Consider the following 13,180-nt stretch of genomic DNA (forward strand, 5'->3'; position numbering starts at 1 on the left):
TGCTTGGGCAAGTCACCACAGGCTTTACTCCTCTTTTGCCCCATGAGACTCCAGAGTATCCAAGGTATTAATAATACCTGGGATAAAGTGGATACTCAACTTGTGAATTGCATGCAATTTGTGGATCAATTGGATGTGGCTCACAAAACTCCATTAACAAAACAGTCTGTATTCATACGCAGTTACTGGCAGCATATATACCCATTCGTGTTATTACCACTTTGTAAAAAATAACCTTTGGATTTCTGCTTTATCGTCCATAAATGTCTTCTTTCCTCATGCATCTTCTAGCCTTACAAACACACAAAAATCCAAAATTCATTTATGTTGTAGTTTATTTGGCCACGTGGACTGTAAAACAATGAAAACACCACAAAGAGGTCCCACATTTTGGTTAACACCAGGCACTATAAGGGAATCAGGCAGAGTTCCTTAACAAATGCACTTGAATAGCAACAACAAGAGAGTGTACACCAGGAAGTTCTTGTTCTGTTACACTAGCAAACAATGGAACAGATATCTTACCAGCAAGGCTATCACAAATGCAAATGAGGAGCTAAAGCACAATCAAAACCACTGTCCACATAAACCACACCAGCTTCAAAGCTGCTCTTAGGAGCAATTAACTCCTTATTTCAAACTCTGTTCAAATAAATAAGCCAGGTTCAAAGGAATGCTCCATTTAGACTTGTTTCAATATACTTTTGAGTTCTAGGAGTGTAACAGTATGAGAAACTCACAGAACCTGCACCTTTCCATCAACAGGCACAAAAATGAGTTGTTATTTGTGCAATAAAAAGAAGCAGCTTATATGATCAGATCACCACTTCCTGGAATATTTATCTACTTCTGCAAGATACGTGCCTGTATTTCTGCCCATCCCACTGCTTTGTTGCTGGGTTTGTTTGTTTGTTTGTTTGGCAAATAGGGACTTGGGCTAGAAGTGTAAAACTGAAGCTGTGACAGTTCAAGTATTACCAAGATTTTCAAATTATATTGCAGCCCCCCAACCAAAAATACAAGAGAAAAGGAATCAGAAACACTTGACCTCCTCGCCCCATTTCTATTGATACTATTTCCTTTATACATAGTCTCATCCCTGATTGAACCCTAGTTAAATTACAAAACATGCATTTCCTTGAATCATACTTAACAAAAGGGTTGCAGGCATTGTTAAAAGTTCTAAGTTGTGTTTTACACAGAGACAGGCATTAAAAAGGACAAGAGAAAAAACTAAGGGACAAAGGCAGAGTGGGCACTTATGCCAAAATCAAATATGGAGAGGCACTGCAGCTTGCCATTTCAAGTGGCAAGAATAGGCCAGTAAAGGCACAAGTTCCTTTCATCTGTGTGCAGCCCTTTTACACGAGCTCTGAAACAAACCAGGAAGTTTCAGTTAATACATCATCTTCCTGATACATTCAAACTAGGAAAATACGGTTAGTGACTTCTAAAGAAGACAGGATATGAAACCATAGTTTAAAGTTGGCTTTTGAATCTTGGCTGATCTGGAAGCTGTTAACTATAGTCAGTGAGATGGAATTGTCATGGGAAACGATGATTAAGTGCAGCTTCCTGGTTTGTTTCGCAGCTCGTGTAAAAGGGCTGCACACAGATGAAAGGAACTTGTGCATACCCTGTGCTCCTAATTCGGGCACTTTTCACATTTGAAAATGTGAAGAAGCTCATTGGGTTCTAAGGATCCATCAGCGGGATGGCTATGTTGATTTGTGACAATGAGGGGAGAAAATCATCATGAGCCCACACAGCGTGGGTGGGGAACCTATGGCCCTCCAAATGTTGCTGGACTGCAACTCTACCATTACTTTACCACTGGCAATTTTGGGTAGACTGATGGGAGTTGGGAGTCCCAACATTCCCACCTTTGCTTTAGAAGCAGCATTAGATATACCAACGACAACTTTCAGGTTCAAGTATAAGGATACCTAATAATCACGTGTAAAACATAGCACCATAACACCAGGAGGGTATATAATGTTCTTCAATACGTGAGCTTGGATTAATATACTTCAACTGCATCCACCACTGAGCCCCACTTCACACGGTACCAGTGGTATCCAATGCTACTCCTATCCAAGAGCAGAACCACTGAAATTAAGGACTACGACTAGTTTATGTCCAGTAATTTCAGTGGTCCACTCTGGGTAGGACTAGCACTGTGGACAGCCCATTACTTTAAAGCTGCTCCTGTAAAACAGTTTAAATATACATCTAAAAGCATAGTTGTGCGTCTGACAAATGTACTTCTTCAACTGTACAAATCACAGAAATGTGTGTCAGGAACCATGAGTGGCAACAGCATACACACATGGTGCTAAAGACACATTTGACATTGTTTCAAGTACCCCTGAAATATGAGTAAATCCTTAGGTGTTTGTGGCATACAATTGCGAATAGTTTGACAGCTCTTATCTCCAGAATACTGTAAGATGAACAGCCTCCAAGGCTCCATCTATTGATTCTTCATTTGCATTTGCTCTGAACCAAGGTATCTCGGTTAACTTCAGCAGCATTAATGCTTTCTTACATTCATGTGAAAGAACCAAGTGAGAAAGTTCCAAGTGATGCTTCCTGTTCTACGTCTCTTCATCCAAAGCATTCTGAACTAGCAACCATTGCCGGCCGCTCTCTTTCTGCAGGAATTCTTCACTCTCATGAACTACAGAAGTCAAGTACGTAAGAGCAGCTGTGCTGGATCAGACCAAAAGCGCAGCATCCCACTTCTCACCGTGGCCAACCTGATGACTATGAGAAGCCCATGAGCAGGACATGAAGGCTGCTAATCCCCAACAAGAGGTATTCAGAGGCACCTGGATTTGATCCTGGAGTCCTCATTAAGAGCCACCAATAGCATTATCCTCATCCTCTAGGAATAGGTCCCTTCCCTTGTCAAGACCCCTTCACAGTACCTAATATATTACCTTGCACAGCTTTATGAAACACAATTTAAAATCCCACCTTAGCGAAAAAGAAAGAAGACACTTCCACCTGTTGGTCATGGTCCGAACCTCCCCCCCCACCCCAGGGTAAAACTTCATTTTCTTAAATAAGAATGTCTGTACTTCAAAAATCCAAAGCCAGGCTATAAGGCCTCTTCTTCTGAATCATGGTCACTGTCTTGCTTCGTAAGTCTCTCGAGTTCTTCTCCATCCTACAGAAAGGGGAAAGAGAGCGAAAAGGCAACATTTGTCTACGCTTGGTTAACATTTTCAATTGATAATAAACAATGTTTTAAAGTAAGCACTAAATATTTCAGCTTTGTGAAGTGACAGCAATTTATAAAATATTCTTGTAACAGGTCCCACAATCATGGGCTTCACTTGACCTGGGTATATTTTGGAACTGCTGCAAGATCTTTCATTTCAGCTGGGATTTTTTTTATGGCCAGGAATCAGGGGTGGGTGACTGGGGGAAAGAGAGAGAACTCCAGAGTTAGCAGACTGGTTTTATAGGATAATTCATATGTATCTATGTCGAGGCTGGAGAACCTAGGGCCTGAGGGCCAAATGCTGTCCTTCAAGGCCTCTCTATCCAGTCCTTGGGACTCTCTCCATGTCACATTCCTCCCCATGCCACACTTGTTGCTGGCTCGGCTTTGCACTCTCCTTGAGTGCTTTTGCCTGGCTGGAATGTGTCCTTGAGCTGCGATAATGCCTTGTTTGCTTGGAAGGAAATATGTGGGTCCAGAAACCCGACTTTTGCATGGCTTGATTGTAGCCTACTGTACAAAGGCAAGAGCCACACCTGTTGCTCCACCCATTTGGTGCCTCTGGCCATGCCCACCCTTGGTATGGGGCCTCCAGAAAGTTGCCCAGGACAGACTGTGTCCCCCACCTTCACCTGTGCCCATTATATGGCATAAAGGCCCTTTGCTAGTGCCAAAGCTATGCTTCATTGTGTCTCTTTCGAAGCATGTTCTTTCCCAATTCACTATAAAATCATTTTCTGAACTATCCATTCATCGTAGTTGAAGTTAATCCCCCTAGGATGAGTCAGATTAAATGCTGAAACAAATACCGGACTAGGACAACAAAAGTACAGGTGCCTAGTCATCCAATATGTGGTGCTGGCTCTGAGTTTATATGGATGCCTATGAATTAAGAACACTTTATGAGCCTAAAAGATCTATAAATATTTGTTGTTACAAGCCATTTATTAAGAATTAGGAGCTGAACCGCAAGTAGGAAGGCTGAATGGAAACAGGCAGCAGGTGGCAGCTTAAGCAGCTGCCTGTGAATGTTGTATAGCAAAACATTACTGTCATCCTGAGCAAATAATCGGAGTGAAGATCATGCAAGGTCAGTTGTAACAAATGGTTACTTTGAAACAATCAAGTGAAAGTGATAAAACCGAGCAGCTGGGTTTTAATTCTCTTTTGGATGCTAAGGCTGAAATTCTATGCATGCTTACCTCAATAAATACAGTGCAAAATACATCTGAGTGCACCCTGGAGCACAGATCCTATATATTTTCCATATGTCCTACTACGCCTATTTTAGATCTCTGCTGAAACTTTTGCTCTGATATGTATTAATAGGTAAGACTGTTTACTCCTCTCTTTTTGTATCAATTGAATAATATTTTTATAGGCTACTACTGATGAGTTTAACATGCACTGATATATCCAGAATTTGATTTCAGCAACAGGACAATAAAATTTAACTGTATTCCATATTATTCTGCAAAGGTACCACACAGATGCATCTAGCAGGAGCAGGGCAAGCTCTGACTTGACAGTCATGAAATGATTTAGTTACAGGTAGGTAGCTGTGTTGGTCTGCCGTAGTCGAAACAAAATAAAAAAATAAAAAATTCCTTCCAGTAGCACCTTAGAGAACAACTAAGTTTGTTATTGGTATGAACTTTCTTATCTTGAAAAGTGCGCATGCACACAAAAGCTCATACCAGTAACAAACTTAGTTGGTCTCTAAGGTGCTACTGGAAGGATTTTTATTTTTTATTTTTTATGAAATGATTTGTTAATGGAAACATTTAATCACCTGCACAGGTTTTGGGGAGCTGCATCTGCGAACCAAACCCAGCAGAAATCCAAGATGCTCTTCATGGATGCAGATGTGAAAGCTCCCTCTTCCTATAGGTCTTTCTTTCAAGTTATCACTATAAAGTATTCATTCAAGCGCACACAAATGTTACCTAAGAGCAGCTTTAACTGTCAACAGCACCCTCTGGTGCCCACTTGCACAAAGAAGCGGCTATACCGGTAATTCAACACAGCATTAAGCCCACTTAAATCAATAGCTGTAAGCGCAGTTAACTTTGGGTCAGGTTGTCGGCTTGCTGCCAGCACATTTTGTCACTTCTCATCTCTACAGATGTCTATTACAATGACACAAAGCCAACATTCTTTGGTGGCTGGGCAATGTCTACAATGACACTGCAAGCAAGTGAAGCAGAGCCACTCATTTCTGAAGGGGTAGACCTGCAGCTAAACCACTAAGGCCTAAACCTCTGCTTACGTCAAGCCAACTACAGTGGTGGTGGGATGGCATCAGCCGGCCCACGCAATGGACTCAAAACAAACCCCTTCCCAAGCCTTACCCCATTGGAGCGCTCCCAGGGCCCTCCGCCGACTTTGCTCCGCTCCCACTGGGCGGTGTATTCCACGCATCGAGGGCTGCTGGAATGGTAGATGAAAATGGACAAGAGCACCACAGGAGCTTGCAGGAAGAACTCCAGGGAAGGCTTGAAGTCAAAAACAAAGACAGACACGGTGGTGATGATCACGGTGGTGACCTGTGCAGACAGGACGTGAAACATGTTGTCTCGGAACTTCAAGATGAAAGCCACAGAGAGCCCCAGGAAGGCAGTGACGAAAATAAGGGCGACGGAGAACGCATTGTGCCCATAGAAGAACCCACAGTGTTCTATCCTGCGCCTGTTTTCGGGGCGCAAGCTCAGAATCAGGGCGTTGAACACGGCTCCAAAGAGGTACAGCTTGGTGTTCTGTACGAAGATGTTTTCACTGAACTGGCCTCCTTCTTTCAGTATCTTTTCATTGTAGATGTTGGCCAGGGCGGAGATGAAGCACTGCACCAGTATGAGCAGGTGTCCTAGCCCAAGGGGAATGGTTCTCAGGGCTCCAGTGGCAGCAGTGATGTTCCAGCTTAAGCTGGGGAAAAGCCACATTCTCGTGCAGTTCTCTCTTCCCAAGCACTCTTCCTCCAGGCTGGCATACTGCAGGCAACTGTTAGAGTGGCTGAAATAGATGTCGTGATGGAACCCATGCATGGCCAAGGTATGCTTGTGGCTTCCTGTCCCGGCAGTCAGGGCGACAATAGACAGGAATAAAATCAGCAAGGACGCCCACTGCACCCAGGAGAGTTGCCGCCTGTGTGTAGACAAAAAGAGACCCTCAGTGTATACGGACAGGTACGAAGCGACCCAGCACGTCAATCCCAAATGGCACAAGTCGTGGGTAGAAATATGCTGCATGTCTTCTTTGCCAAGGTAGCTGCACGGACAATATCTCTTCTCAGCTCCCTAAAGTAACATTCTCAATGCTACAATACATAAACCAGGAGACAAAAAACTCCAGGTATGCTGTACTGAAGGACCTGGATTGCAACCAGCAGTTTAGAAAATACATTTCTTTCACCTAATATATAGATTGAATTATTTTGTATTTGTTGAAACTGTATGAAGGTGGACATAAGGGTGTCAGGGAATCCATCCCTATCTAGAATATGGCTCAGCTAGAATATCATGACAAGACTACTAAAGCCATCATTTTGGGGACTCTGAGATACTGAGGACTAGCTCTTACAACCTGGGTAAATGGAAGTCAGAAACTCTGCCATTGGTGCAAACAGCACTCAAAATCCTGAAGGAAACTGAATACATAGGACAGGCGGCTTATCGGTGCTTGGCTTCAAATTAATCTGTGATGTTAGTGACGGAATTTGTACCTGCTGCATAGGCTTATTCAAAGTCCAGTCCTAAGCAAGTTTACTCAAATTAAATTCTGTCTCATTCATTGGGACCAAAGCACGTGTGTTTTGTTATGAACAACCAGCAAAGCAAAAGAACCAAGTTCAGTCAGCATCAATAGCATGCTCATTAACACATTACTGAATTTATTTTGACTTGCTTTAAAATTTCAAACACCTTTATACTCTTGCATATAACTGATTTAAAGAGATATTGGTGAATTCTAATACCAACTCTAGAAAGAAAGAAAATTATTGACTAATGAAAACATGCTTCCACTGTTACTTACTTCAGCACAATTCTGAACAGGAGAGCAGTTGTTATAATGACAAAATTTGAGAAAAGCACAGCCATGGCCTGGAGAAAAAGAAATTGAGGAGCAATGTTACAGCCTAGCAATGGAATAACCATCAGTCTGCAATGCCCTTTTATCAGGAAGGTTAGCACGAATCTTGATATCATGGCTGAGGCTTATTCCAAACATAAGTTGCAATGGCAAAAAGAACATCTAAAAACCCTCTCACCCGACTTAAAAACAGCTCAGAACTTGTTCTGAAAAACTTTTTATCCTGCTCTTTGTCTTATACACCCCAGGGCGGTTTATAATGTTAAAAGATGAGACAATTGACAAAAAGGCATAACATAATATATAAGCAGAAGTGTGATGTTTGTGCCAATGTGCTTCCCCACCTCCTTTCACTATCTTCTTGCATCATGGTTATTTGAATCCATAATTTCCTCTTACATCTGAGACTGAAAACTATGGTTTCATGTTGTTTCATTTTGAATATTTATAGAGTGCTTTCGACAGTAAGTTCTCCAAGTGGTTTACATAGTACAAGTGTGGCTCTTTAGAAGGGGTTAGCACAGTGTTTCTCAAACTTGGGTCTCTAGCTATTGTTGGACTACAACTCCCATCAGCCCTGACCAGTGGTCCTGCTAGCTAGGGATGATGAAAGTTGTAGTCCAGCAACAGCTGGAGATCCAGGTTTGGGGGGAGGGGGAATGTGTTAGCATGATGCTTATTTCCAACCCAATGAACCACGGTTACGTTTGAACCAGTCTTATTTCTTACCTTTCTAGAACACTGCTCTTTTCCTTATGACTAATATCATATGAAAAATTTTTCACCGTGGCTCAATTAAATAGGGAAGATAGCCCACCCTCGAACTTGTAGGTTGGAAATACATGCTACTGTCCCCATTTAAAAACAAAAACAAACCTAGGCTCTACATACCCTTTGAACCTGCCCTGTAGTGCCATAACTGGGCACAATACTCCAGATAAGACTGGTGTCAATTCCCTTAAGATTAATTACAGTGGTACCTCTGGATGCGAACGGGATCTGTTTTGGAGCCCCGTTCGCATTATGAGCCATCCGAATCCTGAGCGCCGCATCTGCACATGACGTCATTTGATGCGTCTGTGCATGCGCAAACCACCAAACCCAGAAGTAACCCGTTCCGGTACTTCCGGGTTCGGCGTGTTCGAAACCTGTGATGAACGCAACACGCAGTGTTCGTAACACGAGGTACGACTGTACTAGCTATTAGATCTTGCATACAAGTTTTTGTTAAACCGAGTGAAAAACACATTTCCTTATCCATCCCCTCCTGTATTGTAGCTCTGGCAGAGCCTACCGTAAGCATCCAGTTCAGCTACTGAGATATTGTTAGTTCATCTCAACAGGTTAAAAAGTGGGAAAAAAAGAAGTTCCCTGCAGTCTCGTTGACTTGACCATAGCTTGGTACAAGTTAATAGTAAGTATGGTATGGGACATATTCTCTGTTTACAAAAACCTTGAGCATAAAGTGAACATTGAATTTCTAAAGTGTTACTTACTGGCTGGAGATATGACAAGACATAGAAGACAATCAGGTTATCCAGAAAATAGAGAAAGGCAGGAATTGACCACTTAATGTAGCTATTCAATTGCCTCCATGAGCTGCAGCCAAATCCACTATGAGAATTACCTCCTAAAAAAGGAGTAAATAGGGAAGAAAGGGGGGAAATCAGTTAAACACTCTTAATTTGCTTCATATCTACACCAGGGTGGCTAACCTGCAGCCCACCAAGCTTTGCTGGACTACAAGTCCAATCATCCCATACCATTGGCCATGTTAATTGAAATCCAATCTCCAGTAACTGGGTTCTTGATCTTCTTGCTAAGATTGATTTCCCGATGTGTTAAATGCATTTAAATGGCAACTTTACCACATGTATTTAGTATTTTGAGGCATTTGTGTGAATTTTTTTAAAAGCTATTGCCTCAAGAAAAAGGCTACTTTGCAAGTGTTCTCTCTGTTGTGGCAATCTTCAAGTTTTTCAAAGAACTGTTTCAAACAAACCTTCACCCAAAAATGACTCCACATGAAAAGTCACAACGTGTGCATTTTTATCATGTGATGAAACATGAATTGGGCCTATAAGGCAAGTAATAGCTTTGAATGCTGCACAGCTTTAAAGGGAAATTAGTAAAATTCATGAAGAATATGTTTATCAATGGCTTTATAGAACTCCTAAGTTCAAAGGTATCATGTGACTAACTACTAATTGCAAGAGGGCTGCCATATACAAAGTCAAACCATTAGTTCATCAAGCTCATTATTGTTCACATTGACTAGCTATGCTACTCCATGATTTTATACAGCAGGCATTCCCAGTCCGACCTGGAGATGCCAGGGACTGAACACAGAACCATCTGCATGCAAAACAGATCCCACACCACTGAGCTGGAGCACTTCCCAAAAACAGTACTTTTCAGCAGAGCAACACTGCATCATCACAGATCCATATTTTGTGAGTAGCCTACAGACAATGCAAGACAGATTCATCTCATAGCTGCCTAAATTCCACTGACACATAGCAAGCAACTAGGGAGGACATTCTTGTAGCTAAATATTGTGTAAGAACCCGACCGTAGCAGCTTACCTTTCCTGGTGACCCAGAGTGCCATTACCAGACAGAGCACCAGCTTAACTAATTCCGAGCACACATTCACAGTTGCAGGAAGATAATCATACTGGTTATCTGAGAAAACAGAGGGTATGCAGTATGTTACAAATATCTACACTGAAGAACAAAAAACTAGCAACAGGCAGCCTGTGTGCACATGTATCTTTAACACAGATGCAGATGTAGGCTTTGGAACACCAGCAACTACTGCCTTCATTTTTATGCAACAACCAAGTTTTCAGGCCATACAGCTGTGAAGAATGCATGACAATATTCATACTGTTGCTGTTAGAAAGCTTGGTAGATTTAAAAAAGGGCTTTGAAGTTCAAGGGGTAAGGCTTCTGTATTCTACACATTGCCCTGCCTCCCCCCAAATCACTGTTATCATGCATCTCATGCTCTTTTACCCTTTTCCTCACAAGGAGCAGGTAAATATATCAAGTGACATAAAAGAAATGCTGGTAGTTCTGCTTGATGTCACAGAAAAGTTATCTGACTACACAGAGGGCTTATTACAACTGGTTTTCATGGCTTTGAAGAAGGAAAACAGATTGCTAGGTAATTCTGATTAAAAAATCAGGACTATTTACATTCCCTGATAATACTGTAGCCTCATGCTAGTAAAGAGCATGAAGACAGATAGCATGCTGATCAATCATGTTGTTATCCATACAGAATTAAATATTCAATCATACCTTCATTGGCAGAGTATTTCATTAGAAGGATACGACTTGATCCCAAGGTAACAAAGCCACCTCCTAGAAGGAATGTATACATGGCTGGCTTGGCCCACCGAGCAGGCGGACTACAGCACCTGGACTCCATTCCGCTGCCTTGTTGTCAGTGCCCTTTGAACAGCAAAGTAAAAACCTATCAAGTAGATCCTTTCAGAAAAACAGCAGCATACATTTTATTACTATTGAACATTACAGCACCCAATAGGCTATTAGTGCTTTGCTTTATGTAACCTGCATGAAATTGTGTTTTTCCCGTTCATGCTTGAACAATATTCTGGAGGCCCTAATCTTCTTGCATTGCTATTCTAAATAAAACTATTAAAGCACCTGCAGAACTGAATGGCACACACATTTTAAACTAAGATCCCAAGAAGAGCCTCCTGGAACAGGCCAATGGCCAATCTGGTCCAGCATCCTTTCCTCACAGTGGGAAGCCCCAAGCAGGACCTGAGTGTAACAGCACTCTTTCCACTTGTGATTCCCGGGAAATGGTACTCTGAGGCATACTGCCTTTGAGAGCCAAGGCAGAAGATAGCCATTGTATCTATCTAGTAGTCATTATTAGCCTTATTCTCCATGAATTTGTCTAAACCTCTTTCAAAGCTATCTATGTTGGTGGCATCACCCTATCTTCTGGGAATCAATTTCATAGTTTAACTATGTGCTCTGTGAAAACAAATGCTTTTTTTGGCCAGTCCTGAATCTTCCAACGTTCAGCTTCACTGGATATGTCAGAGTTCTGGTCTTACAAGAGGAGAGTAACACCTACCCATCCACTCTTCATCACATAGAAGGTTTATTAAGAAACTTCCCTTGTCTCAGCTGAATAAGCTGAAAGGCTTATGGCATCTGAAGCATTTTAAGACAAGAGCTCCAAATTATGCAATAATAATTTAAAGAGTATGAAAAGTTTAGAATTTTTCCTTCTTCTATGTAAGTAATGTTTTATCTTGGTATTTTCATAAGTGATGGACAAAATCATCAACACAAACACACACAACAGCCCACCTAAGCATTTGTAAATCATTTGCAAATAAACAAAATCGGACAATAAAAACATAGGAGCTGGTGTAGCAAAAGGGTATTTTTCTCTGCCCCTCCCACCTTCAGGGCTCTGGAAGTGGCACCAGCTATGCCGCTGCATGAAGCCCTGCTGCTGACAGCCAGGGGTTGGATGGACAGGGATCCTAAGGAACATTATTTGGTAATACCTGCCAAGTAAGGTCTAGGGGACTAAGTTATACCTCAAACAATTGCATTTTGCATAGGAAGAAAGGGAAACTCAACACAATATTTTAGCAGATATAACTCCACATCTTCCAAATTCCCGCTATTGTTCTCCATTTCTCCCTCTTGCAAACAGTTGTGTATTTCCTCCTGAAAACTAGCTGAAATCAAAACTGCAACATCAGACCGATTATTTCATGAACTGACTGAAAGGTATGTGTAATAGAATAATAAGTAATTATCCTTTATATAGCACAGGTCAAGTGTTGAAAGATTTCGCTTTAGATACCCTATCTCTGTTATCAGTACAACCTTCTAACATGGATTGGTGTTATTATCAACTTATTGCAAAGAGTTTGTTGGGTAGGCTCTTTATAAGCAGCCCAACACATAGTTTCTGGCATAGCTTTATCTTCAATTGAGGAAAATCTTCACCTGTTACATTTTTGTATATGTAGCTGCTGTTAAAGGCACAGAAGACAAGCCAGCAGCCTCAACAGGCATCCTGAGGCTACAGAAAATCACAGGTTCCCTTCCCCGAATGATTATTATGTTTTTATATGTGTTGGAAGCCGCCCAGAGTGGCTGGGACAACCCAGCCAGATGGGCCGGGTATAAATAAAATAATAATAATAATAATCATGCAGCTGCGGTGAAATTTGAACTCAGGACCCTGGACCTTCCTAGCCCACCTCTCGCACCTTCAGCCTCCCGGAGGTATCGTTGTCTGACAGCTGTTGCTTTTCTCTTCATACATCCCTTTCCTCGCCAGCCCCAGCCTCTGGCCGCTCGCTCCTCACGCACACGAACGGAGCCGTCAGCAGTCCTGCTCGATCACATGACACGAGTGACGTCGGAGAGGGAGGCGGTGCTAGAGGTATGGTAATATTCATAGAGATAGGAAAAGTGTAGAGTAGCCCACATATTTAGGGGGCAGAATTGGGCAATACCTTTTTTTGGGGGGGGCGATATTATTGATTCCTCCTAATAAAGGTATTGTCCTACTGTGGGTTTTAAAACACACCAAAGCTGCTGTATGTATTGGGACCGGGAGCGCCAATAAGGATTGAGGTGCTACCGACGTGTGTGAGGGGATGAAATAAAGTAGTGCGACTCTTTTTTCCTATCTCTACTGTCTCCGTCCGCAGCTGGGAGCCTTTTTCTTCCCCGCCCCCTCTTCGCGCAGGCGCAAGAAATACCTTTCAGGGCGCGGGAGAAGGGCCGGGGTCTGCGTCTGCCTCAGAACAGGAGGGAGGAGGGAGTGTGTTGAGCGAATCCCGTGTCCAGGGCC

General features: G+C 42.3%; 1 protein-coding gene across 2 annotated transcripts; it reads right to left on the reverse strand.

Moving 5' to 3' along the window:
- Positions 1-916: 916 nt before the first annotated feature.
- SLC35A5 (solute carrier family 35 member A5) lies at positions 917-12,711 on the reverse strand. 2 transcript variants are annotated; one of them, XM_033146575.1, is made up of 7 exons: positions 12,591-12,711; positions 10,621-10,773; positions 9,901-9,999; positions 8,812-8,945; positions 7,259-7,326; positions 5,581-6,370; positions 917-3,172 (listed from the first exon to the last, which is right to left on the reverse strand). In XM_033146575.1, exons 2-7 carry the CDS (start codon positions 10,748-10,750, stop codon positions 3,104-3,106), a joined length of 1,290 nt encoding a protein of 429 aa, XP_033002466.1. In that variant the 5' UTR covers positions 10,751-10,773; positions 12,591-12,711; the 3' UTR covers positions 917-3,103. The 2 variants fall into 2 exon arrangements, with proteins under 2 accessions (XP_033002466.1, XP_033002467.1); XM_033146576.1 differs by having other exon boundaries at positions 12,582-12,711.
- Between the last annotated feature and the right edge of the window lie 469 nt (positions 12,712-13,180).

Source organism: Lacerta agilis, chromosome 4, assembly GCF_009819535.1.
Source record: "Lacerta agilis isolate rLacAgi1 chromosome 4, rLacAgi1.pri, whole genome shotgun sequence".
Classification (NCBI taxonomy): Eukaryota; Metazoa; Chordata; class Lepidosauria; order Squamata; family Lacertidae; genus Lacerta; species Lacerta agilis.

What these genes read in the sequence shown, in the direction of transcription:
- SLC35A5 (XM_033146575.1), bottom strand. Translation starts at nt 10,750, where the DNA reads ATGGAGTCCAGGTGCTGTAGTCCGCCTGCTCGGTGGGCCAAGCCAGCC. An exon ending in GAAATACTCTGCCAATGAAG is followed by an intron (nt 10,000 to 10,620) that starts GTATGATTGAAT and finishes CTGTTTTCTCAG; the next exon opens with ATAACCAGTATGATTATCTT. An exon ending in ACTCTGGGTCACCAGGAAAG is followed by an intron (nt 8,946 to 9,900) that starts GTAAGCTGCTAC and finishes CTCCTTTTTTAG; the next exon opens with GAGGTAATTCTCATAGTGGA.